Source organism: Budorcas taxicolor, chromosome 20 (assembly GCF_023091745.1).
Source record: "Budorcas taxicolor isolate Tak-1 chromosome 20, Takin1.1, whole genome shotgun sequence".
NCBI classification, from domain to species: Eukaryota; Metazoa; Chordata; class Mammalia; order Artiodactyla; family Bovidae; genus Budorcas; species Budorcas taxicolor.
This window is the reverse complement of record NC_068929.1, coordinates 68,252,473-68,278,362: the sequence shown is the minus strand read 5'-3', so window position 1 is coordinate 68,278,362 and position 25,890 is coordinate 68,252,473. Positions and strand designations below refer to the sequence as shown.

The 25,890-nt window shown below is 47.2% G+C and overlaps 1 protein-coding gene and 1 non-coding gene across 3 annotated transcripts in view; one reads left to right on the top strand and one right to left on the bottom strand.

Moving 5' to 3' along the window:
• The window catches only part of MTRR (5-methyltetrahydrofolate-homocysteine methyltransferase reductase), a 30,005-nt gene extending 6,258 nt beyond the window's left edge, over positions 1-23,747 (top strand). For both annotated transcript variants that reach the window (XM_052659183.1, XM_052659184.1), the window contains exons 5-15: positions 1,502-1,880; positions 7,158-7,280; positions 9,096-9,249; positions 10,606-10,694; positions 13,116-13,296; positions 15,625-15,667; positions 16,254-16,440; positions 18,903-19,021; positions 20,214-20,306; positions 20,422-20,604; positions 23,200-23,747. In XM_052659183.1, the coding sequence (XP_052515143.1) occupies positions 1,502-1,880; positions 7,158-7,280; positions 9,096-9,249; positions 10,606-10,694; positions 13,116-13,296; positions 15,625-15,667; positions 16,254-16,440; positions 18,903-19,021; positions 20,214-20,306; positions 20,422-20,604; positions 23,200-23,341 (1,693 nt within the window). In that variant the 3' untranslated portion in view covers positions 23,342-23,747. The remainder of the gene's footprint in view (positions 1-1,501; positions 1,881-7,157; positions 7,281-9,095; positions 9,250-10,605; positions 10,695-13,115; positions 13,297-15,624; positions 15,668-16,253; positions 16,441-18,902; positions 19,022-20,213; positions 20,307-20,421; positions 20,605-23,199) is intronic.
• A 1,741-nt stretch (positions 23,748-25,488) lies between these two features.
• TRNAE-UUC (transfer RNA glutamic acid (anticodon UUC)) lies at positions 25,489-25,560 on the bottom strand. The gene has a single exon. It is a non-coding gene; the product is annotated as a tRNA-Glu (tRNA).
• Between the last annotated feature and the right edge of the window lie 330 nt (positions 25,561-25,890).

The following is a 25,890-nucleotide window of genomic DNA, read 5'->3' as shown; positions in this document are numbered from 1 at the left end:
TTGGGCTCTTTTCCCCACGAAAAACCTTGTTGGGATTAAATGTTTATTGTCCTGTGTGAGCTGTTTAAATGCTAAATGCTTATAAATCCATTATTCCTATTGCTCAACTCATATTTTACTTCAGAGGCTTTTGACTTCACTGTTTATTTATTGCACTGACATTAAAATTCTTCAATGTGTATTTCAGCAGCCTGCATCTCTAAAATTTGCAACCTAAGTACTCTTCTAAAATTAGAATATTTTCAAGGAGACATCTTGGCTTACTGTACCACCACACTGAAGGGGTTAAGAATGTAGACTGGAGTTAAAATATCTGCATTCAGATCCTTGGTTTTCCTCACTTACTGATGATGAAGCACAGGTCAAATTACTTAAACTTTTTGTGTCTTGGTGTCCCCCCTTGTGAAATGGATAATAACAGTATATATTGTTTAAGATTCTTTGAAGCATTAAATGAATGAATGAAACTTGTTGTTTTAGAACAACGCCCACCATATAGTGCATACTCAGTGGGCATGAGCTTTCTTGTAAGAGTATTACCATATTAGTATTTCTGAGTTGTGAGAATGGTGTTTTAAATGTAGCTGTCATTGAGGCATTAATTTTATACGCTTGCTTTTCCAAATGTTCCTGAGGGATGGATGTACTGTGTCACCAAACTCTGAACTATGTGCCACGTGAGCAGTAAATGAATACAATGAAATTATAGCCAGTCTCGGTAAGACAGAGGTCTAAAATGTGTCTCCTCTTGTCACTTAGCTCTATGAATTGGAACTTTATTGATCTTTTGCAACCCCAAGGACTGTAGTTTGCCAGGCTCCTCTGTCCATGGGATTTTCCTGGCCAGTATACTGGAGTGGGTTGCCATTTCCTTCTCCAGCCAGTAGTCAGTAGATGAGCATATTTTACAGTGTACTTACGGTTAATTCAGCTCTCCTAAAGGATGCTTGAAGGGTTGAGCTATTAGTCAAAGAGCATTAATCTGGAGTGGTTTCTTGGTGATATCTTAGTCTGTAGGAAACAAAGATCAGCAAATTGACTAGGCAAAAAAAGGTGGTGCATTTGATAATTATCATTTATTAGAGTAGACTTGGATTTTGAGTATGTTCCATTAGCCTCATCAGAATTTAGCATGCCTGTTTAAAACCACATCTTCTTATAATGTCAACTCTATTTTAGGAAGTTAAGTGGAATCTTACTCCTGTTATTACCTTTTACTAAATCATCTACATTTTTGTTCTCTGACTTTTGTGCTTGTTCGTCCTTTTTTATAGCTCAGTGCTAATTAACATAGTAATATTTTGCTCTTTAGCTAAATCATAAGTATTTTTGATTACTTATTGATTACTATTGTATTCTAAATAGCCTTCATAGTGAATGTTACTGACCATTGCACAGCATTCTGTCAAGTGGACAGATTCTCCCATTATCCCATTGTTATGTGTTTAAATGAACAACTTAAAGTGTTTGTTTCTTTCTTCTTATTTTTTTTACAACTCAGTTTAGAACTTGTGGTTGAGCCATGGATTAATGGACTCTGGGCCGCCCTCGAGAAGCTTTTTCTGTTGAACAGAGGAAGAGGGGACATGAGTGAAACTCTCACAATGGCATCTCATGCCTCCCAGAGGACAGACCCCATGACGCCGGAATTATTACACGTGGAATCACAAGTTGGACTTCTGAGATTAGATGATTCTGGAGGAAAGGCTGCTGAAGTTTTGGAACAAAATGCAGTGAACAGTGGTCAGTCAAGTACTTTGATTGCAGACTTTGAGGCCTCACTTACCCGTTCAGTACCCCCACTTTCACAAGCCTCTCTGAATATTCCCTCTTTACCACCGGAATATTTAGAGGTGCATCTGGAGGAGGCCCTTGGCCAGGTAAGCAGTGATGTTGGTGGTATTTTTTAAATTATGTTATGGTGGAGGCCAACAAACTATGGTGTGTTGGGTGACTGTGGTCTACCAGCTCTTGTGTAAATAAAGTTTTATTGGAACATAGCCATGCCCATCCAAGGCTGCTTCTGAACTGCAGTGGTGGAGTTGAGTAGCTCCCAAAGAGGCGTGACCTCCAGGCGTTAAAGATGCGCTTGTGTTATTACCTGGCTTCTCTTTGAGGAAGTAAATGGGTATGAGCTCAGTTTCTCCATTCCTTTGGAGAAGTAACGTCTTGGCTTCTTGCGTTAGATGTCAGTCAGGTGAGGGCGAGTTGTGGGCTGTCAGAAGACTATCTCAGCAACTAATCTGAGTCAGGTGCAGTAAGATCACTTTTTCAGTGTGGATCTTTGCTGTCTTGGGATACTCCATTTTAGGGGTTTTTCTTTTGGTAATATTTTATAGACCTGTTTCTGTCTGTTTAAGTCTTTTTTTCTATGCCTTGAGTATCTTCCCTATCAGTAAATAAATGACTTTGAAGTGATCTGTACATTTCAGAGCATCAAGTTGAATAATAGCTGATATTACCCCATGATTGTCAGTATATGGTTCCCTGAAATTTCTTCCAGCATGCTTGGAATAAACTTCCAGGGCAGCCGGTCTTGTGACGCATGGCTGACCCCTCTCTGTTCAGAGGGAGTTCTATGTGGGTTTTCTCAGGTAAACCACACTTAACGCAATTGTCGTGATTTCTGGTTTCTTCTTTTCCTTTTATTAAATGAGGAAAGACATTTGATAAACAGTTTAAGTGCAACTTTCTAGTTTATTTGAAAACTGTTTGCAAACACTTGATAATGCATACCAGTGTTTTCAGCATCACATTTTTACAGTGTTTTTTCTAATGCATTCAGACAAACAGGTAGGTTTTTATATGACCTTCCCTGGGTTATTGTTTTCACACTCATGTTTCATTCTTTATTAAAAGGGATTATCACAACAAGTACGTCTTAGTCAGGATTGGGGACAGGCGCGGTGGCTGTGGTAAATGTGCCAGGCGGGTGGGCTCAGGGTGGCGAGCTGGCCCCGGGTTTGCTCTGCAAGGATGAGTGTGTGTGGCAGGGGTGTCATCTCTGATTGATCTGAGGAGGTGCTTCACTTAGGATCTGCTTGAGAGTTTCTTTTACAATAGGTGTCATTAAATAGACTTGAGTTGTTGGTAATGTCTTCAAAAGATTTTTTAAAATCTCAACTATTTAACGGAAACTTGTGTAAATCTGTTTAAAGGACATACCTAGAGGATAAGGGATTGAGGAAAATAAGTTTCCTGTTTTAGGGCGTCATCTTGAGATAACCCCCTTGAGGAGCGGGGCGGGCGGGGGAGGGGGTGATGGCGCCGGGTTGGGCAGAGCCGGAAGCTGAGCTTCGGTGCACGCGCGCTCAGTCACTTCCATCCTGTCCGACTCTTGGTGACCCCAGGTACTGTAGCCCACCAGGCTCACCCCTTCGTGGGATTATTCCTCCAGGCAGGAATACTGGAGTGGGTTGCTATGCCCTCCTCCTGGGGATCTTCCCGACCCAGGGATCGAAACCGCGTCTCTGTCGTCTCCTGCTCTGGCTGGTGGGTTCTTGACCGCTAGCGCCCCCTGGGAAGCCGGCGCTTCGTGCAGCCCGCAGAGCCCACAGCCGGTCCCACTCCCCCCAGCGCCATCTCCGCGTCCCTGGTGCCCCCGCCGCCGTGGGGCTGCCTGGACCGTGGGCCATGCGCTGCACGGCCTCGGTGGGCGCGTCTCGGGCCCTGCCCAGAGCCCTTCCCTGCCCCGGGCCCCCAGCCCTGGCGGCCTCCCGTGTCGCCCAGTGTCTGGGTGGGGTGTGCGGCCCTGAGCTGCCGGGGCCTGCCAGGTGGGAGGCACCTCTCCCGGCGAAGGGCAGGAGGAGAGAGTGCATCCTCCCCTCGGGAGGGGACGTCCTGACACGCCGGACCGCACCATGGGTCCTGAGTCTCCACAGGCCGTGGGGACGCCAGCGTCGTCTCACCGGCGTGAAGGCGTTGACGCGCCGGGCCTGGGTGAGGTTTGCTGAGTGTCCAGACGGTCCCCATTTACTCACGCCATCTTGTGCCAGTGAGCAGGAGCGTTATCACGGTTTTGGGGCAAAATGGTAAACAGTACGTGCCTGTGAGCACGTCTGGTCCTCTGTGGGTGGAGATGGAAAAGAGCACGTTGGCCACATCTCTTGGGTGAGCCCTGCACGAGAGGCTGCATTAACTGCTCTATCAGAGAACCATCCACCCGGGCGCGGCTGGGGCTGCTGCTTGTTTGGGTTGCTGCTGGCTCAGGGTCATCCCCCAGGACCTGTCTGGTTTCTCCAGGGGGCGATGGGTGAATTCCATGGAGCCACGATAGACACCCTCCCGTGTCCTTCAGCTTTCTAAGGATTGTTTTGATATCTGTCACTCTCCCTAGTATAGTCTAATTTTCATCTTTTATTTTGATGGAGAAAGGGAGGTGTCAGGTTCAGAGGCTTCTTCTTGACCCTCCCCACTGTGATGGCTCGTAGCCCACAGGCCAGGATTTCACTGCTAACCGCCAGGTGAGCCACTGGCTGGGCCCTTTGAGCCAGACTTGAGCCAGGACTCCGGTCACCCCCGGCCGCAGACCTCGGGGCTGTGTGGGCCCCCAGCTGCACCTGCCCTCTCCCCACCGTCCCTGAGTCCAGTGCTTGTTTACCCCTGGACTCCAGCCACGCCCGGCCTCAGGCCTTGGGGCTGTGTGGGCCCCCAGCCGCACTGCCCTCTCCCCTCTGTCCCTGAGTCCAGTGCTCGTTTACCCCTGGGGGTGGCATCGGCAAGTGCGGTCTCTGTGCCTCGCGGAGTCGCTCCTCCTGGGGCCTGCCTGCTCCTGCCATCATGGGGGCGGGCTCCAGGTCTGACAGCTGACCCAGGTCCAGCAGCTGGACGGGGCTCTGGAGCTTTCTTTGGACAGCTTCCCGCTCATAGTGTCTTGGTTTCTTTTCCTCATGAGGACTGGTCCAGTGCCCTTGCCGGCTGCCTGTTCATTTTGAGCCTCTGGAAGCCATGTGCCATCATTCTTGTTATTTCTGGGAGTTGGGCCCTCGGCCGCCCCCCAGCTTTTCTACTCACTGTGGTCCTTGTGCACACCCCTCCCTGGTGTTCCTGGCCAGGTGTTCCCACCTCCCTCAGTTCTTGGTGCCGGGGGTGGGGGCGCCTGCTCTGTGAGTGCTGGTCAGTGGGCGAGCTTGCCGCTGCTGCCCCGACCAGCGCGGTCCTGTGGGCCTTGGCCGTGAGGTGGTCTCTGGGTGCTCCAGGGAGCATCTGTCAGCTGGTGGGTGTGGCCTTGCATGGCTTTGTCCTCTCTGGTCGGCCCTCTTCTCTGAGCTTTTCAATCCCGTCTTCAAACATCTTGGCATCTCTGCCCCACTTCGCTTTTCCTTTGCTCTAGTCGCCCTGCTGGCCGTGTGTTTACGTCATCTCTGGGGCTCTGCCAGGGTGAGGAAAGCCTGAGTCCTAGGAGAGCATCCCAGTTAGAAAGCCCTTCGTCCAGACCTGTGTCCTGCCCCGCCTGGCCCGGGACCTCGGCCTCCTGTCTGGGGCACATGTGTTCTGCTGATGCATGGTGCTGTCCTGCCTTCTTTGGAGCTGGCCCAGTGCACGGGCAGCCAGGCCTGTTGCTTCTTAACTGTAGTTATTGGTCCAGCAGCCAGGAGGAGAGATAGGGTGCGGGGTGGAGTCTCTGCGTCGTCTTAATGCGAGAAGGGAGCTCTTGTTAATGCGAGAAGGGAGCTCTTGCCCTTAGGGAAGGAGCAGCCCCTTCCGCGGGCCACAGGGCTCATCTCGGGACTGAAGACGCTCACCCAGGTGTCCCTCTCCCATTCTTCCCTGCCGAGCCTTCCCTGGCTTTCTCTGCCCTCAGGCTGCAGCAGGTGAGTGCTCATGTGTAAGCTACTCAGAGTGTCCTCTGGCTTTCACTGGTAGATTTTAGTTGTTGCCTCATTATTCTTGGCTCTTTGCATTTTTTCCAAAAGTGTCGGTGAAGCTTAGCCGTAGGCCTCCAGTCCCAGCGGCCGATCGTGCCGCGCCCTCCTCGTTCCTGAGCATGTGTCCCCAGGTGTGCTCTCACTGCTGGTCGGGGCAGCCCTCCAGCGCCACACGCCCATTTTAGCGACTTTCTCGGGCCACTCTGGCCCTGGCTGTCCCAGGCTGGGTTCCCTGGAATCACTGTGAGATGGTCTTCTGGGCCTCCTCCTCACCTCGGGATGTCAGGGGGCAAGAGCCAGATAGGGCACAGGAGAAGCTGAGCTGCAGGCCTTCAGGGTTGTCCTGGGTTGTGCATAGGGGCTGGGCCTTTACAGTCGTTGATGTCGTTGGCTATGGGCGGCCTCTAGATGGAGGTGTGACCTTGAGTGCTCAGAGGATCCTCGGAGGTGCCGGCGAGGGTCTGGGGCCCCACTGTGAGCGCTGTTGGCAGCCTTGCCAAAGGCTATGTCCCCGTCACCACAACTCTCAGACCCTCAGCCCTGGGCTTCCACGGCCTTCCCACGCAGCCACTCATCCACAGCTAACTGACCAGCACTTTCTGAGATGTAAGTTTCTATTTTTATTAGAACTTAGAAGCATCAAGTTATGAATCTGGTGAGGCAGGACCAAGATTTGGGTTTCTTTCTAGTTTCCCAAGGCCTGTTTTGTCTAATTTTATCTCTGTGTGGCTACTATTAATTAATGAAAATTAATAATTCAGTTCTTGAGTCACACCAGCCATGTTTCCAGGGCTCAGGGCTCAGGGCTCAGGGCTCAGGGCTCAGGTACCGGCCAGTGAGGTCGTGGAGCATCCCCGCCGTCCAGAGAGCTCTGCGGAACAGCACCGCCCGCTGCTCTGGGCTCTTGTCACCATCTGTGCAGGCAGCTTCCGGCTGTAAACATCTGTTACTCCTTTAGAATCTCCTTCTGAAATGGGCACACACACTCTTTTTGCATAGTTCATTAGGAAGACTGTTAGACTTTTCCGTGGAAAGTGCTAGTATCTGATGTTTTCCATAAAATCTCAGAAATTTTAAAGTCTAGTAGACAAGGAGTTTAAAATATAGATGAGCTTCTCTTCTGAAAGACCGAGAGGCCTGTTTGTAGCCGTTTACCTTAGAGAAGAATTCTGAAATCTCATCAGGGAATGTTGAGAGATCCTGTAGCTCTGCCTTTGCTGCTAAGTGAAGCAGTGGTAAGTGCAGTTGAAAATCGCGTTCCATAGCACTTTATCACGTTTCTTTCTCAAGGAGGAAAGCCACGCACCTGTGAGTTCGGCGGATCCAGTGTTTCACGTTCCAATTTCAAAGGCAGTTCAGCTGACTGCAAATGATGCCGTAAAAACCACTCTTCTGATAGAATTGGACATCTCGGTAAGTTCCAGAATGTGTTTCTGAGCACATGATGCCGCCAGTCGGTGCGGAGGCTCGCCCGTGGTGTGTCCTCACCCAGACGCGCCGGAGGAGGAGGAGGCGGCATCTGGACAGCGGCCACCCACCTGGCCTGTCGTGTGTATTCCTCACCCGTCATTTTGTCTCTCCGTCTCATCTCTGTTTTCTTTTCACTTCAGGGAGGGGCTGAAATGAGGAGTGTCTGGAGGTGATTCCACTTGGAGAGAGTAGTTTTGTTGCCTTACTCATTAAGCCACGAAAGAATAATGGAATCAGCACAGCACTGGCATATAGGAGCCCCAGGCAAGGAAGCTGAGGTCAGCGGCCAGGGAAGTCAAGCCCAGGCTAGCTTGTCCTGTGACGGTCACTTCTCAGAGTGGCAGTCCTTGTTCCTTTGAGAATCTGGGAGAAATCATGGACCCCCTCTTCAGAATAATGATTATATATAAGCATTTTGCCCACAGTTTTAGGAGGTATCTGTGCTGGCTCTCGGAGCCCCATCCGTAAGCCTCCCCCAGCCCCTGCCCCAGCTGCTGGCCTCAGGTGGGAAGCCGTGACTGGACCTCCTCACAGTCGTGCAGCTCAGCGCTGGATGAGGGTCCCATGGAGCTCAGTGGGCTGGACTTTCAGAAGAGAGTGTGTCAGGGCTGTTGGTGGAGGTTTAGTTGAATTTCTAATAGAAAAAAAGAAATACGGCAGGCATCAAAACTAGATGGTTTTGCTTACATACTATTGTCCTGTTCAGTCACTGAGCCGTGTCCGACTCTTTGCGACCCCATGGACTGCAGTGTGCCGGGCTTCCCTGTCCTTCACTGTCTCCTGGAGTTTGATCAAACCATGTCCATTGAGTTGGTTGGTGATGCTCTTTAGCCATTTCATCCTCTGCTGCCCCCTTCTCCTTTTGCCTTTGATCTTTCTTAGCATCCAGGTCCTTTCCAATGAGTCGACTCTTCGTATCAGGTGGCCAAAGTATTGGAACTTCAGCATCAGTCCTTGCAAGTGAATATTCAGGGTTGAGTTCCTTTCAGATTGACTGGTTTGATCTCCTTGCAATCCAAGGGACTGTCATACTATTGAGTAATTCCATTTTCTTTTGAACATTTTTATCCCCACTGTTAAATATCCTGTATATGCGAAAGCATTTCACTTCTGTTACACACTTTTGTCATAAAGAGGTGAGGTTTGGCATACTGGTGGGTCCGGTCTGTGTCTGTGTCCCTCACAGGCTAGGGGTGTGAGCATGTGTGGTCAGAGACCCGTTCCCAGAGCCCTTCACACCCCCACCCCACTCTGTGCAGAGTGCGTACACCTGCTGTGGGAGGGGGCTCCACGTGGAGCCCGGGTTTGTGCACAGCCAGGACTGAGCCAGGCGCTTTAATGTTGCACGTCACTAAAGGGAGAAAAGTGGCCTCCCCCACCTCGTTCCTCTCCGAAGGAAAGGAGTAAGGAGAGACCACTGAAGAGGCGTTTCTTTGCTCCTAAAGTGTGTGTTATGCTTTCAAAAGAGGGTTTTTACATGGATTATTAAAAACACTACATACTGGGACACCTTAATCTCCAAAAGAGGCAGGTCTTAATTTCTAGTCTGTGAATACTTGATATAAAGCAAAATATTATATAATTACAGAATTTCTTTTTAAAAAATAGCTCTAATAAAAGTATGCTTGTTTAGTTAATTGGTCTTACTTGTTAGAAACAAAATAATTCTAATTGCTAAGAAAAACTGTGTTGGTTGCCCCACAGCTAAAACTCTTAACTCATGTGGCATTTTTTTATTTCGTGTCGGTTCTTCTCTAGAAAACAGATTTTTCCTACCAGCCTGGAGATGCCTTCAACGTGATCTGTCCCAACAGCGACTCTGAAGTGCAGTTCCTGCTGCAGAGACTGCAGCTCGCAGACAGGAGAGAGCACCGTGTCGCCATGACGATTAAGGCAGACACGAGGAAGAAAGGTGCAGCCCTGTGTCTTATTGCTCCGGACGTCCCTGGAGGCACGGGGGTGACAGGGCGAGTCTGCACGGGTGCCTGAGTGTGGGACATAGGCGCTCGCTGGTTTTGGGTGGGAGTCCTTAGCGTCCACCGCAGGTGCCCTGGGCGAGTCAGTTATCCTGAATGAGGTGGTGATAGAGTTTGTGCTTATCGGATGCTTACAGACATTAAAAATGAAGTTGAAGAATCAGCTTTTCCAGAACTCTAGACATCAGCAAGCTTACAGCAAACGGGGAAGCACAAAGATGGTGTAACTGTGGTCTCAGAGCAGCAGGATGGTTAGCTGAGCCAGTGTGTCGGGGTAACTGTGGTCTCAGTGCAGCGGGATGGCCAGCTGAGCCAGTGTGTCAGGGTCACTGTGGTCTCAGTGCAGCGGGATGGCCAGCTGAGCCAGTGTGTCAGGGTCACTGTGGTCTCAGTGCAGCGGGATGGCCAGCTGAGCCAGTGTGTCAGGGTAACGGTGGTCTCAGTGCAGCGGGATGGCCAGCTGAGCCAGTGTGTCAGGGTAACTGTGGTCTCAGTGCAGCGGGATGGCCAGCTGAGCCAGTGTGTCAGCTTGCTTCTTCTCAGTCAGCACTGCCTTGTTTCTCAGCACACTAGAGTTGTCATGCAGAAAAGCTATACTATATGAATCTGTTTTAAAAACTGCTTTTTGTTGAGAGTTCCCTGGTGGTTAGGGCTCCAGGCTTTCAGGTCTGGGGCCCGGGTTTAATTCCTGGTGGGAGAACATCCCACAAACTGCACGATGTGGCCAGAAAAAGAGGTAGTTGTTTTATGTTTGTGTCTCATGGCCTATTTGTTATTGCTTATTTAATACATGAAAATAGTTGCATTTTCCACGATTAAAGGAAATTATTTTTCAGTGATTTGCTTGTGATCTGGAACTAGAGCTCAGGCAGCTCTAAAATTCTTTCTGAGGAAGACAGGTAGTGTTTTGGGGCCACTGCCATCTTTTGAAGGGGCTTCCCTGATAGCTCGGTTGGTAAAGAATCCACCTGCAATGCGGGAGACCCCAGTTCGATTCCTGGGCTTTTTTGTTCCTTGGTGTTAGATAATGTCCCTTCCTTTTGTTTGGTAAACCTAGATTTCATAGGTATGGCTGATTCAGTAATACTGTTGAATTAATAAAATTGTTTTTGTAAAGTGGATTTTTCTTTCACATTTTTGCTGAGGAAATCTTTTGACTGAATAAATGTTGGCCAAAGTCATATTGTACTTTGATAGCACTATAATGTAAAAGATTACAGCTGTTATGTTTCTAGGGGTTGGAAACATCTCTATTTTCTGTGTTGTGAACTCTTCCCTGTCTCCCTGGACAGGCGCAGCCTTGCCCCATCACGTACCTGAGAGGTGTTCTCTCCAGTTCCTTCTCACCTGGTGCCTCGAAATACGAGCCGTTCCCAAGAAGGTACTGTTTTTTTAAAGTACTTTTGGTACCTACTTAAAAATATGCTTATCTCTCTATAGAGCTTATTAAATCATTTGAAGGCCTAGAAAATGTGGTCTTCATAGCCTGTGTTCAGAATAGTTCCCAAGCCATGCTGTGTCTCTGTGACGTCATGGACAAATATTTTTAAATTGCTCTTGTATTGAAATGTTACCTTTTCTTCTGAAACGAGAATTTCAAGTAGGGCTTTTCCTTAATCTTGTTTTACTAGACGCTAACTCGATGTTGCGCGTCAACCAGCGATGAAAGCGGCCCTCGATGACATGGGTTTCCCAGCTGTGCACGGACGCGTTTTCTCTGGTTGCCGGGAGGCTTGGGGAGTGAGGCTTTCCCCTCACCTGTCACTCATGTCGGGTTGGGAAGACCCCTTTTCGTGTGAGAGTCGGCGGTTAATTTATTGCGTCAGGATTCTCGAGGGAAAGGCGCGGGTCGCATTGCCGTCGAGACGGGTTGGTCCGCCGGGTGTCAGCGCCACGCCAGCGTTGCCGCTGCTTTTCGGGCCCTGTTAGTGGCTGTTAGTGGGTGCACTTCGCAAGCTGTTTTACGGAACTTGTATTGCCGATGAATAAAAGCGTGACTACGCTACACTGTCCATGCTGCAGTGCTCATTCTGTTTTATTGAGGTGCTGACTGCATTTGGTGTCTTCAGGAAGTGAACTCAATAGAGAGACTTAGTCCTAGGTATAATTTGAGTAAATTTATGAGGCACCGTGATGAAAATTTCCTGCATAATTTCACAATTTCTGTTCAACTCTACCATTTCTGAAAACTTCACAGTGTATATATTTAAAAATGTATTTTTGCTTATGGCAAAAGCAGTACACTTGTAAAAAGTCTGGACACAAAAGTAATTGGGGAAGCAAAAGTGCTTTGTAATTAGACCCTTGCAGTTAACAGGGCTTCCCTTGGTGGCTCAGTAGAGAATCTGCCTGCAAAGCTGGAGGTCTGGGTTCAGTCCCTGGGTCGGGACCCCTGGAGAAGGAAGGGGCAAGCCACTCCAGTTCTGCCTGGAGAGTCCCAAGGACAGAGGAGCCTGGCGGGCTGTGGTCCGTGGAGTTGTAGAGTCAGGCTCGACTGAGCCGCTGTCACAGGGCAGTTAACATTTGGATTTGTGTTGCTAGTATATACGCTGTTCTGTAACCTGCCTTTTTTTAAAAAAGGAAATCATGAGTTTGCATATCCCAACATGGAAACATACTGGAGATCTTACTAAAAGATGCAATAATGGTTGATTTAAGGACAGTCCATTGTTTCCAGTTTTTCACTATTAAAAATCCACTTAGGTCAGCCTTCTGTTTGCATCTGTATACACCTGTCTGAATTTTCTTTTAAAAATAAATTCCTTGGAGTACAATTACTGTGTTAAAAATATTTAGAATTTAAGTTTTAGTCATGTTTGTCAACTTGTTCTCTACATAATACAGTATTTCCTTTGTTAGTACTGTGAATTTTCTGTTAAGTGTAAAGTGAGAAATATGCTACTGTTTTAGCCTGTAATTTAGGAGAGTGTATTGACTTGAGAAAGTTTGGCTGGAAGTGTTCTTGGTAAGCTCCTGTAGCTGGTGGGTCTCTGGGTAGGTTGGGCAGGGATTCTTGGCTAGTCAGTGGAGACCCGCGGCCCCGCGGGGATGTGCTCTCGCCCTCGCCGTCCCCGTCAAGGGCGTCCGGGCCTGCGGGTGCAGGGGCCGTGGATGTCGTGCTCCGGGCCTGCGGGTGCAGGGGCCGTGGATGTCGTGGTGCCCACTCCCGTCGCAGGTAGCGTTGTTGCTCCCACTCTCCTGTGAAGCCTTTTGGGCAAGTTAGGTGTCCTCTTGTACCCAGTGCCTGTCAGAAAAAGCCCTTAATGGTGGTCAAATAAGTGTCGAAATCCAGGTTATAGTCATCAGCTAAGACAGGAACAGGTATTGTGTCCTGAGATAAAAATGTTTGGTTAATGAGGGACTTCCTTGGTGGTCTGGTGGCTGAGACTCTGGGCTCCCAATGCAGGGGCCCTGGTTTGATCTCTGGTCAGGGAACTAAAATCCCACATGCCTGGGGAACTAGATGCTGCATAAATAAATATTAAAAAAAAAAAGTTTGCTTGGGAGACTTGACTTCCTGCTTACTCACATATACCTGTCATGTAATTTGAGACCATCCTTATGACTGATTAGGTCAGTTTAAGATACAGGGAAGGTGACCAAAAAATAAAAGTGGGTCTTCCCACTTTGACAGGCTGCCATCAGAGCAAATATGAAACAAAATGCCCTTTTCCCGGCCACACTCCTGGTGGCCACACTCCCTTTTTCTTTATAGTTGGGCGCGTCCCAGGTGGACACCAACCCCGCATTCTGACGCTGTGACCACAGAGCGCGTGGTGACTTGTTGGTTTCTCGGCCACAGGCATTCCTGCGCGCCCTTGTGGACCACACAGGCGACAGTGTGGAGAGGCGGCGGCTGCAGGAGCTGTGCAGCCGGCAGGGGGCGGCCGACTACTCCCGCTTCGTCAGGGACGCCGGCGCCTGCCTGTCCGACCTGCTGCGGGCCTTCCCGTCCTGCCAGCCTCCGCTCGGCCTCCTGCTCGGTGAGTGACCGGCGTCACAGCCCCCCTCCCCGGGCAGCCCCTCTGTGCTAAGGACACCTCGAGTTCCTGCAGGCCTGTGGGGGCACGTCTCCATACTGGTCAGTATGCAAGCGAGTCACAGCTGGGCTTCCTGGGGCCTTACCCAGCTGAACTGCCTTCCTGAGGCCAGAGAATCTCTCCCGTTTTGTTTTGTTTTGTTGCTTTTCCAGTTTTCTTTCCTACCATTGCCACTGCCATCTGCTCTCTCAGTATCATTGTTGGCATTCAGTCGCTAAGAGGTGTCTGACTCTTTGCAGCCCCATGGACTGCAGCACACCAGGCTTCCCTGTCCTTCACTGTCTCCTGGAGTTTGCTCAGATTCATGTCCATTGAGTCAGTGATGCCATCCAACCATCTCATACTCCGTTGTCCCCTTCTCCTGCCCTCAGTCTTTCCCAGCAGCAGAGTCTTTCTCCATTAATAGAATCAGTTATAATTCTCTTTTTTTCGCTCAGCCTTTAGCCTAGAATCTGTTTTTCAGAAAGCACTTAGCCAAATTTTATCTAAAAATGAACTTTCCAAGAAAAGTATCTTTTTCAACGATAGTGATAATTGACGGAGTATGATGAAGTGTGCCCTCTGAGCAGGATTCAGAAGTGTCCCACCTGGGCAGGTCCAGATTCTGGTTCAAGAGCCCGAGGGTCTCCTCGTGCTGGCCCCGCATAAACAGTGGCTTTACTCAGTGCCTCCAAGTGTGGACTTGGGGAGACAGGCATCCAGATGGAAGGTTACCCTGGTTTTTGCCCTGATCATGTCTTCTGGTCCTTGTACTCCAGCAGAAGAGAGTTTCAGATCTTCCTTTAAGGACCTGGTGTCCGGACTTGGAGACATTTACCAGGGATGGTGACTGTAAGCGTTTACAGGATTTTAAAACCTTTGTTATCTAATACTTTCTATGCTTGCACTTTTGTCATCTCCTGTCTGTTTTCCTGGAGTGACAAATAGTGACAGGAAAACGTGTACTGTACTTTGTGCTGTTAGGCCAGCAAGGCCCCTTCTGATGGCGAGTACAGTGAAGGGCACTGCTTGACAAGTCAGGCCTTTACAAGTCAGGCTCCTTGACAAGTCAGGCCTTTACAAGTCAGGCTCCTTGACAAGTCAGGCTCTGTGACAAGTCAGGCTCTGTGACAAGTCAGGCTTGCCTTCCGTTTTTACTTCTTAGTGTTCTCTGTCCTCCTCCAAGTGGTGAGGCTGCTCTTCCCATTTTCCTGTTCAGATGAACACTCTTACCGTCTTTCTTTTGAGTTAATAGTTCAGTTCAGTTCAGTCCCTCAGTCGTGTCCAACTCTTTGCTACCCCATGGACTGCAGCACGCCAGGCCTCCCTGTCCATCACCACCTCCCAGAGTTTACCCAGACTCATGTCCATTGAGATGCTGATGCCATCCAACCATCTCATGCTCTGTCATCCCCTTCTCCTCCTGCCTTCAAGCTTTCCCAACATCAGGGTCTTTTCTAATGAGTTGGCTCTTCACATCAGGTGACCAAAATATTGACGCTTTAGCTTATAAACTAGAAGTTTCTATAATTGAGACTTAGAGAAACTTCAATTATTTCCTAATTTCTATGAGAAAACTTAGTGCACCTAGGGGTTAGTGTTGAGCCCTCTCTTAAATCTTATTCTGACATTGCAACTGTAAGACATTTCAGAAAGGGCTTTCCAAATTTTTGCTAAATAACTATCAAAATGATAACATACTGAACACAAACACTTCCAGAGTTTTATTAGTGGACAGTTCAAATATTGACTGTTAGTCTCCTTTTGGAAGAGTACCTATGTGTCTTGAAATCACTGGATTTCTGGGTAACTTGATTTAAGAATGTCCACCGTTACACTCCAGTTTTTTGTTATAACCCTATAAATACAAGAAGGAAAAATATTTTCAGCCTATGTATTTTCCACAGTCTAATCATCTTTGAGTCACGATTTTATTTCAAGTCTGAAAACTCTGGAGACACCCCAGAAAACATTTGTGGACCTTACTCTTACTCCTGTTTGCTGGTTTTAAAAAACCAAACAGCCTTTAGATAGAAATACTGACTTCACATTAAGGAAACGGATTCTGTTTGGTCTTTAAGATTTGGATGTGGCGTCTAGTAATGGTCTGCTTACCCACAGTGAATGAATAGGTACTTAAAAGTATGATGAAAACTGAAGCAACAGTTGTTTTGAATATTCTAAATAAGAGAACACTTAAAAGTCAGACCTTTACATGTAGTTTACATGTATACATATACTTTATTTTCAGTAGGAGTGAATTAATAGTTGCCTGTTTTTGCTTTTTTCTAGAACATCTTCCTAAGCTCCAACCCAGACTATACTCGTGTGCAAGGTACTGATGCTTATTAACGTAATACATAGCATCTTTCTCCTAAAATACAATGAAACTCCGACTTTCAAATCCTTGCTAGCTACAGGTCCATTTACTGAAAACTTACCAGATTTGTGGAAGACGGTAGCAGATGTGATAAGGAGTGAAGAGAAGCAGGCTTGGCCTCCTGTCCCCCCAGAGTTCGTAGGGCGTGGCATCTTCCATGGCTCTTGCGGTCCAGAACCATGTCCCCGCTTAGAGAGTCTCCAAGTCCTCCCCCTGCGGCCTTATTGGTGTGCCTGGCCGCCTTGCTGGTGTGCCTGGCCGCCTTGCTGGGGGTGGAGGAGGAAGAGGAGAGGGAGGGGTTCTGTATAAATCTCATCTAGTCTTGGGGGCACACAGGTAACCAGAAACTGTCCTGAGTGATATCAGGACGCTGGGGGCAGGGCTGACTTTGCAGTAAACAGCAGAGCTGTTCTCTGAAGAATGAGAAGGTGACTAGTGCCCGCTCAGAAATACCCCCCAGTGCAGTAAAAGAAGGCTTGGTCTGGCCCGTATGTGTTAGTCCTGATGCGGAGTTTAAAAACTCGCCTCTCTGTCTTTGCAGCTCAAGTCTATTTCACCCAGGGAAGCTTCATTTCATTTTTAACATCGTGGAGTTTTTGTCTAACACCACGGAGGTGGTTCTTCGGAGAGGCGTGTGCACGGGCTGGCTGGCCACCTTGGTTGAATCAATTCTTCAGCCGTACACGTGTACAAACCGTGCAGATGGCAAGAAAGCCCTGGCTCCCAAGGTATGAGGAGAGTGCAGTTTTGGTGATGTTGGAAGCATTCATTGCTTAGTTGGAAAATGTCCCCTGCATAGTTCGCTACCAATAAACCATTCAAAGGAAACTCTATGCCACACTTGAGCTTTAGTCTTTTGGAAAGTTAGAACATAATTTTCACTTAGTATCAAACAGTCCATGTGTTTCCTCGATGCGTAAAGTGTGAATTGTATACAGTACAGTCTTTGCTCCTTGCTCATCACGTTCATAAACAGAAGACCTTTTGTGTTTTCTATTTTGATTCACACTTGTCAAAAATCTCATTTGAGACCGTATGCAAAGGGAACAATTACATTCTCCCTCCTCACCCATAAGAATGGTTGAAATCGAAAAAAGAAGTTGAGTCTTTATCATGAAGTCTTTTCCGTGGTTTTGAAAAATAAGACATTTGTAATGTCTTACTCCTGGTTCGGTTGTTCTAAGTTACTGAAATTAAAAAGTTGACAGCCCTTGGGGGAATTAAGACTTCTGATATATACTTGAGAGAGCTTAAGACTGGGGCTTAAAATTGCCCTTGAACTTGGTGTTTTCCCAGTCTGCTCCCTGGAACAGGTGTTATACCACATGTGTTTCCTTACATCCACAAAATTTTGAGAACCAAGAAACTTCTCTTTTGGAAAGAAATACTATAGTAATAGAACTGACACGCAAGTATCGTGCCACTTCATGGTCTCATAAAAATAGCAGATCTCCAGAAAGTTAAAAATGGCATATTGAAACACCTGTATTACAAACACCAAATGTGGGTGCCTCTCACAAAGTCTTTCTTTCCTCCTATCCTTTTTCCTCTTACTCCTTCCCCATTTTAATAGATTTTTATTGACTGCCCAGTTTTGAGCCCCTGGAGGTACAGATAGAAAGGATGTAATTTATAACTAGTTAAGTTTCATCTTGCCATGTAATACCATATTTTGTCCATGATCCATCCACCACGCACTGACCCCAACTGGTAGGTGGTCCTGTGGTTCACAGATGCCCCTGCCCCCAGGGAGTAGACGTCCCCTCCCGCTCCTGGGTGGCTGGGCCACGTAACCAGGCTCGCAGGGAAAGGCAAGTGGCCAGGCTTGTGCCAGGTCTCAGCAGGAGCTCCGCGCCCAATGGAGTTGCTCGGCTTGCCTCTCTCATCTTCCCTTCTGACCTCGAATGGGATGACTCAGGTCAGGGATGCTCCTTGGCTTTGGATGCAGGTGAAGGAGGTCATGGTGCAGAGCTGGCGCCCTGAGCCGAGACAGGGTGAGCGTCCCGTGAGCAGCAGGAGCCGACTAGTACTCTCCCGTCTCCTCGCCGTCCCTGGAACATGGGAGTATGGTTTCTTCAGCAGTTTTATTCTGCTTCATGGGACTTACTTATTATCTGTCTTTCTGTAGATGAATGTCTGTTTGTTGTCTTTTTCACACAGTAGAATATGCATCCCGTTGACATAGATTTGGTTTGCTCATTTCTCCATCCTAAGTGCTTGTCATATTGAGTACCTTCAGTAAAATTGTTAGGTGGATGAATCAGTTGAATAAGGCTAATGTAATATCCATCACAGCTTCACTCCAAAACTGGAATAGTCATTTGACGCAACTCTGCCAGTTCTCCATTTAAAAACTACTGTACCTATCCTGTGGATGAACTTCAGACAGCTTCCCTTGAATTAAAGGCTAAAATATATACGATTATATCTGTATGCAATGTAGGGATGATTCCTGTCATTCTTAAGTGTTAATATCACTCAGCATAACTGAAGCATATGGCAGAGTGAAACTGAGAGTCAAGTACGTTAACAAGCTGATTCCTTGTAAGTGTCCCTGGCACATGGTTTAGAAGAAAACCCTTTTGAAATTGTAGCAAAAAGATTTTTATCTGTGTCTCATTTATTAGTCTAGCTTTGCAGCAAACCCTGGATGCACAGGAGCAGAGGCCACGAGGTGCCCTGGCATCCTTAGGGCAGCCCCTTCATTTCTCACTCACTTGCCTAGTTTCCGCTTAAACCCTTCTCCCCATCTTGGCATTCATCTGCATTGCCCCTTTATGTCCTGATGCGAAGGACCATGTCTTCATCTTGTGTGTGTATTTCTTCATGATGCATATGATGGGTTGCCCACTACTTTGGGCCTAGAAAAATAACTCTTTATTTATTTATTTATTCATTCAGTGTTATACCTCGGAAATAGCCCTGTCATTTTAAAAATACTTTTGATTTAGTAAGAAAACAATTTACAAGACAGACTTGTTTATTTCTCTGTGTTGACAGATGTGCTTGTGGTTTCAGTAAGATTGAATGCTGCTACTTAATTTTGTGATGCTTCTAAGGGAAAGGGGAAGTGATGAAATTAAGGGGAAGTTTCACTTTCTGATTTCCTTGGCAGACAGCACCTTGGTTATATGCTTTTGTTCAGGTTCTGTTTTTTTCAGACTTAATGAGCATTGCCTTAATGTTTCAGATACTCATTTCTCCTCGAACAACAAACTCTTTCCACTTACCAAATGACCCTTCAGTCCCCATCATAATGGTGGGTCCAGGAGCGGGTGTGGCCCCCTTCATTGGCTTCCTGCAACACAGGTATGTATCCCTCGTGGACCTGGCTGGGAGTATAATAGAGCGTTTTTTTTGTTTCTTCTGGGGTTTTTAGGATATTGGACTTCAGTTGTAGAATTTTTATTTTAAAAAATTATTATGAAATGTGTGATGGCTTAGCATAGCTTGTCACTGTGGGAAAAGTGAATATATTGTCTAGAGATTTTGGTTTGTGCTGGAACTTGCGTTTTTACTGTGGTGTTTACTCCCCCACCGCCCAGCCCTGAACTGTAGATTGTAGTGTGTGTGCTGGGGACAGATTTCAAGCACATCTGTATGCTGTGTTGACGTGCAGCTGCCCCATCTGTTCCTTTGTTGTTGTTGTTCAGTGGCTCAGCCGTGTCCGATTCTCCGTAACCCCATGGGCTGCAGCACGCCAGGCCTCCCTGTCCTTCACTGTCTCCTGCAGTTTGCTCAAACTCATGTCCGTTGTGTCAGTGATGCCACCCAACCACCTCATCTTCTGTTGCCCCCTTCTCCTGCCCTCAACGTTTCCCAGCATCCATCTATTCCTTAACTGGGTCGTCGCAAAGACCCAATTACACCCAGCATTTCAAAGTCAAACCCCTAACGCCAGTAATTTTCAGTAGAATAACATTAATCCATGTATCTTCATATCAGGGCATAATTATTTGATACAAATAAAATTGTGCTTCTCTCCCTATGTGTAAAATAGCAATTCTTATGTAATGTTCCCCAGGTAGTGGAGTGATACGTTTCAGACAAAATCTTTGTGTAGTTTTCTTTTTTGTTGTTGTTAAGAAAACAAAAAAGTGGGACGTGTCAATCACGTCTGAAAATTGCGCAGCAGACTGTTCTGCCTTTTAAAGCCCTGTGCCACTTCTCTAGTACACTAAGAGAGTTTTTAGTCATAAGATCGTTGCTAGTATTTAGTGTAGAAATTAGTCGAGGTTTCACAGTGTGGTCATTTGAATTACCTTTGCTCTGGAGATGTCATGTAAAGGTCATAGATGTCTCAGCCCAGAGGTAAACTTACTTTCTCTAGTGTGCGCTGGAGTGGGCGACTCACCCTGTGGACAGTGAAGTGTAAAGTCAGTAAACGGACTTTGAGTGACTGCAGAGTTGGGTTTTATAGACCTGCCTGGAGAGGCAAGAAGAGAGAGAGACTGCGGCTACCTGTTCTTTCTGCCAGGCCTCAGCTTTCTTGTCCCCTTAGAGAGAAGCTCCGGGAACGACACGCAGGGGGCCGCTTTGGAGCCACGTGGCTGTTCTTTGGCTGCCGACACAAGGAGAGGGATTATTTGTTCAGGTACTTGACAGCCCTCGTGTTGTAAGGCTCTGCCATGCTCTACAGGTGTCATCTCAGGCTTCTCCAACTTGAAATTACGAATCTTCCAGTGACTCGTTACGTATTTGTGTTTCAGAGACGAGCTCAGACACTTCCTTAAGTGTGGAGTGCTCACTCACTTGGAAGTCTCCTTCTCAAGAGATGCTGCTGTCGGGGAGGAGGAAGGCCCAGCCAGATATGTGCAAGACAGCCTCCAGCGTCACAGCAAGCAGGTGGTGGGGGTCCTCCTCCGGGAGAGCGGTTACATCTACGTGTGTGGGTGAGTGCAGGGGGTGGGGACAGTCGGTGGTGTTCATTAAAGAATCCAGGGGCCCATTGGTTAACGACCCGGACCTGTATGGGTGGGAGATTTGATTCTCAAGTACAGGGATAGAAATATAAGTTCTAAAACTATTTTTACGTACCCTCCATAGCCAGGAAGTTGTTATCAGGAAAACAGAGTGAAAATTAACTCATGTAGCCTTCCCTGGGTCCACACTTCCACTGCAGGGGGCATAGGTTCAGTCCCCGGTTGGGGAACTAAGATCCCAAAAGAAAATTAACTTGTGCATTATGAACTGCTCTGTGCTATTTTAAATTAGGTTTCTGTGTTTGTTTTTGCTATGCCTAATTCATTGTTTAATTGATTTTGATCAGTGAATACTAAACGTGTGATTTGTGCAGTCAACCTAGGAAAACAGCTTTGGTTTTGACTCTGAGAATGGTTTCCCTCAAGCTCAGTTGGTAAAGAATCTCCTGCAATGCAGGAGACCCCGGTTTGATTCCTGGGTCAGAAAGATCCTCTGGAGATGGGATAGGCTACCCACTCCAGTATTCTTGGGCTTTCTTTGTGGCTCAGCTGGTAATTAATCTGCCTGCCATGCTGGAGACCTGGGTTCAATTGCTGGGTTGGGAGGATCCCCTGGAGAAAGGAAAGGCTACCCACTCCAGTATTCTGGCCTTTAGAATTCCATGGACTGTGTAGCTCATGGGGTTGCCAAAGAGTCAGACACAGACCGAGCAACTTTCATTTTCACTTTTCACTGAGAATGTGAATTTAGGATTTTTTTCTTAAGACATAATTTGTAATGTCAAAGTTGACATACGCCAGCAGTCATTCTTACGTTTCATCTACTTTTTGAGACAAGATCCGTTATAGAAACCCAAGATTGCCATAGGGAAAAAAAAATTTAGGAACTGTTTTAATGGAACTCAAAATGTTTGCTAATTAAAAAGGAGTTTTGAAATGAGAAACTACACTTATTTTTTTTTTATCCTAACACTTCCCTTCCTGGGATTTAAAATGTTCCGTTAAGTTACCAGGTTGGGTTTTTTTGATTTCTAAAACTGACACAGAAAAAGAAATATTGGCATAATGACCTGGAGTACATATAAATATAATTGAAAAGGTTTATAAAACAGAACTTACTTTTTGGACTTACTCTCTGTGATACATTCTGATAACGTCTATTTGTTCGTTGTATCATTTTTAAAGAAAGCTGACTTTGGCTCCTAAGTTGATTTCACCACCCATTAACGACTCCTAAGATAGAAGAAGCTGCTTTAGGTCAGAAACGACCAAGCTCCTGGATGTTGTGTTGGTTTTTGTTTTCATGTAGCTTCTAGTGAAGTATTTGGTCTTCCTTCTGTTTGCAGAGGAGAGTGCTGTCAGATTTAGGCTGAAGTTTTAAGTGCAGCCCTAAAGTAATGGAGGGGAAGTCTGTGTACAAACATACATGTACAAGTATATGAATAACTGGTACTTGAAATCTTAAAATGTTAGCCCAGAAGTAACCCTTCACCATCACTGGTGCTTCATTCTTTCACATCCGTGAAGTGAGGTTGATAGCATTCAAGCTGGTCTGAGATGAGGGCTCAGACTAAACGCCCCTTGGCCTCTAGTGTGGACTAAACAAAGGGGACCTTGAGGAGGACAGCCACCGAGGAAGATGCGAGCTTGTCCCTCGGCCCAGGGGACACTGTCTCAAGGGGGAGCCTTTGCTGCTGAGAGTCAAGTAAGAAGACGACACAGGGCCCAGGAGATGTGGCGGCTGGAGCCCCGGACTTGAGGAAGGGCAGGGGGGAGGCCTTAGGGTGCTCTTGGCGTGCTTGAGCAGGAGCAGGATGTTGGAGCAGCCATTACGGCTTTCTCAAGGAATCTCGCTGGAAGGGGCAGGGTGAGTTCAGCTTCCAGCACAGTGGAGTCCTGTCTGGCAGTTACTCACACCGCAGATATCACAGTGCCTGCCGGCACTTTGGCCCGTGCATGTGTCTGGAGACGGGAGGTGGGCGAGGTGCCCTCTGCCCCAGCCACCCACTCCCTGTGGGAGAGCCAGGGAAGCAGTGCTCACGGTGCAGGGGGGGTTGTGTGGGGCCTCGCCCGGCCTGCAGTGAAAGAGCTGGGCCGTGGAACTGCACCAAGGCAGCCCTCAGCAAGTTCTCAGTGATGTGCCTGTTAATAACTGTGTGCCCGTGTGCCTGCCAGGTATGCAGGCTTAGACTCTCAGGGGAGCTCCTTGCCCCAGGAAGGCCTTGAGAGTGGAGGGAGGGCAGAGGCAAGGAGGGCCCAGCACGTGAGGTCCTCAGGCGCGTCAAGATTTCGGCTGCTCCTGGAGCTCAGAGCCCGTTGAAGGACTTAAAGCTGTGAATGGGGTGGTCAGCGTTGCATGTGCTGGTAGTCCCTGGGCAAAGGCCTGGCCTTGGGCTGGGGGGTGTGGTGGTGACCAGTGCCTGGAGACCTCAGGGTCACTTTCCAGAGAGATGGAGGGGGGCTGCAGTGTGGTGACGCAGGCCCAGCCTGAGATTCGTGAATGCAGGAGGATTTAGTACACAGTTCCTGTTGTTAAGCAGAATGCTGTTACTCATTTTTCTGTAGAGATGCCAAGAATATGGCCAAGGATGTCCACGATGCCCTTGTGGAAATAATAAGCAGAGAGACTGGAGCTGAAAAACTAGAGGCCATGAAAACGTTGGCCACTTTAAAAGAAGAAAAGCGGTATCTTCAGGATATTTGGTGATAAACCTAGAAAGCAAAAGAAGAGAACTAAGGTTTTTTTTTGGCTGAAAGTACTAACATGAAACTTGACTTGAAGCTTGGGACTTTCAACGTTTAAATTAAAAAAATTTTTTTTTTCCAACATTTCTTGGAGGAGGTGGGGTGGGTTGTGAACTGTTTTAACTATACAGGAAACTTTCAATTCAGGTTTCCATACCTCCATACCTCCCCTCTCCCCAAACCACCCTGAGCGGAAAGGCGGCCCTGACTCCTCCACCAGCACCTCCCAGGCTACCTCCACATCCTGGAGAATTTTTGCAGGGACGTCGACCAGCTCACTGGGATTCTCTGTTGGTGCGTGTGAGGGCTTCTCAGCGCAGAATGTGAGCATGGGAGCTGACCTGGTAGGTGGTCAGGTCTTGTGAACTTGTTGCCAGTTTTTTTAATAATCTAAAATTAAATTTTATTTTATACAGAATACACCATAAAGAGTATTCATATGAGTGTATTAAAATTATATATGTATAGTATATCTGATTACATGTTTATATATAATTTTATCAGATGGTTTATTACCAAAACTATATTTCTGATAAAAACATTTTAAGGTAATGCTTATAGTGATTCTTTTCATGATGCTGGAAATACAACCTATATTTTGAAATTCCACTCTGGCATATGATTTACTTATACTTAGCATGGTTATTTTTTCTTAAAATCACAGTTCCAGAATTTAAAGAAATTTGCATTCAGATTATAGATTCATTTCCCATCTTTTGATTTCTGCCCCTTTTGGTGTACTTTTAAATTTTCCCACATAATTTATTGTTATTTCTGTGATTGTAACCTGGGCTTAAAATGCCTACTTAATACCCTTGTATTTAATAAATTCCTACCATTGTCTGAATATTTATGTCCTCCAGCTTCCCCCCTGCCTCCTGATTCATATGTTTGAATCCTCACCTCTGATATGATGGTACCAGGAGCTGGGCCTTTGTGGGGTGGCAAGGTCATGATGGTGGAGCTCTTAGGAATGGGATCAGTGCCCTTGTTTCAAGACGCCCCACAGGGCTCCCTGCTCCTCCTGCCCTGTGAAGATACAGCGAGAAGTCGGCGTCCGCAACCTTGAGGCCTTCACCAGAACCGAACAACAGTGGCACCTGGCCTGAACTTCTGGGTTGCAGAACTGAAAGATTTCTGTCGTTTATAAGCTGCCCACGATACCTTGTTAGAGCAGCTCAAATGGATTGCTGGACTAAGGCAGTGCCCACCGGCCCATTCTCTTCTAGCGTTTGTCAGAACAGAAACCAGTGTAAAAGGGGCATGGAAATTTGTTCTCCTAGTCTCTGGTATATATTGTTTTTTTAATTAAAGAGATTGGCGTTTAAAAAATCTCTACCTGTCACAGGGTTCTGGTCATTTTGAAAGATAAATATCTAAAATAATACTGTGTATAATCTTAAGATTTCTCAAGACTTCAAAGCAGTTTGTTACAACCTCTAACCATACATATTTCATGTCTTTTACAATAGAAATACTTCTGGAAAAACTTACAAGGCATAAGAAAACATATCAAGCAAAATTATGTGCATATGTTGATATATGTCAGCCAGAATAGACTAAAGGTGAAAACATGAAAAGGGACAAAGAACGATACTCCTTGTTGACCATTCTAACAAGAAAATACCGCTGAGAACTTGGGTCCCTGTGCCAGTGCTGCCCATCCATGTTGTTGTGTTCGTGTTAGTGGCTCAGTTGTGTTCAACTCATTGTGACCCCGTGGACTGTAGGATGCCAGGGTCCTCTGTCCATGAAATTATCCAGGCAACAATACTGGCATGGGTTGCTATTTCCTTCTCCAAGGGATCTTCCCAACCCAGGAATCAAACCTGGGTCTCCTGCAGTGAAGGTGGATTCTTTACTGTCTGAGCCACGAGGGAAGCCTGTGAGAGTGAAGTCACCCAGTCATGTCCGACTCTTTTGCGACCCCATGGACTATAGCCTACCAGGCTCCTCTGTCCATGGGATTTTCCAGGCAATAGTACTGGAGTGGATTGCCATTTCCTTCTCTAGCAGATCTTCCCAACCCAGGGATCGAACCCGGGTCTCCTGCATTGTAGACACACGCTTTACAGTCGAGCCACCAGGGAAGTCTTAAGTGTTACCACGTTCCCATCCCGGGAGTCGAACCCGGGCCGCCTGGGTGAAAGCCAGGAGTCCTGACCGCTAGACCATGTGGGAAGCCTATACATGACCGCCCAACTGACAGATCCCTAAACAGAACCTGAAGAGTGTTCATCATGTTCTCAGATCCTGGCCTGAGCTGTGTGGTTGGTGCCCAACATCCGGGTAATTTCTGTTAGGTTGTGAGTTACCAGGTTCAGATGAGAGTTAATCAGCTGCTCCCTAACAGCCTTGCCAGCAGATGAGGGTAAGACTAGATCCCAGGCCAGATTCTGCAGCACACACAGCTGTTGAAGTTTTCTTTCTTTATTAGCAGTCAGGCACAACTCTTCCTACAGCCAGGCCTGTAAGCTTAATGAAGTTCCAGCGCTGTCTCTCTAGGTGGTC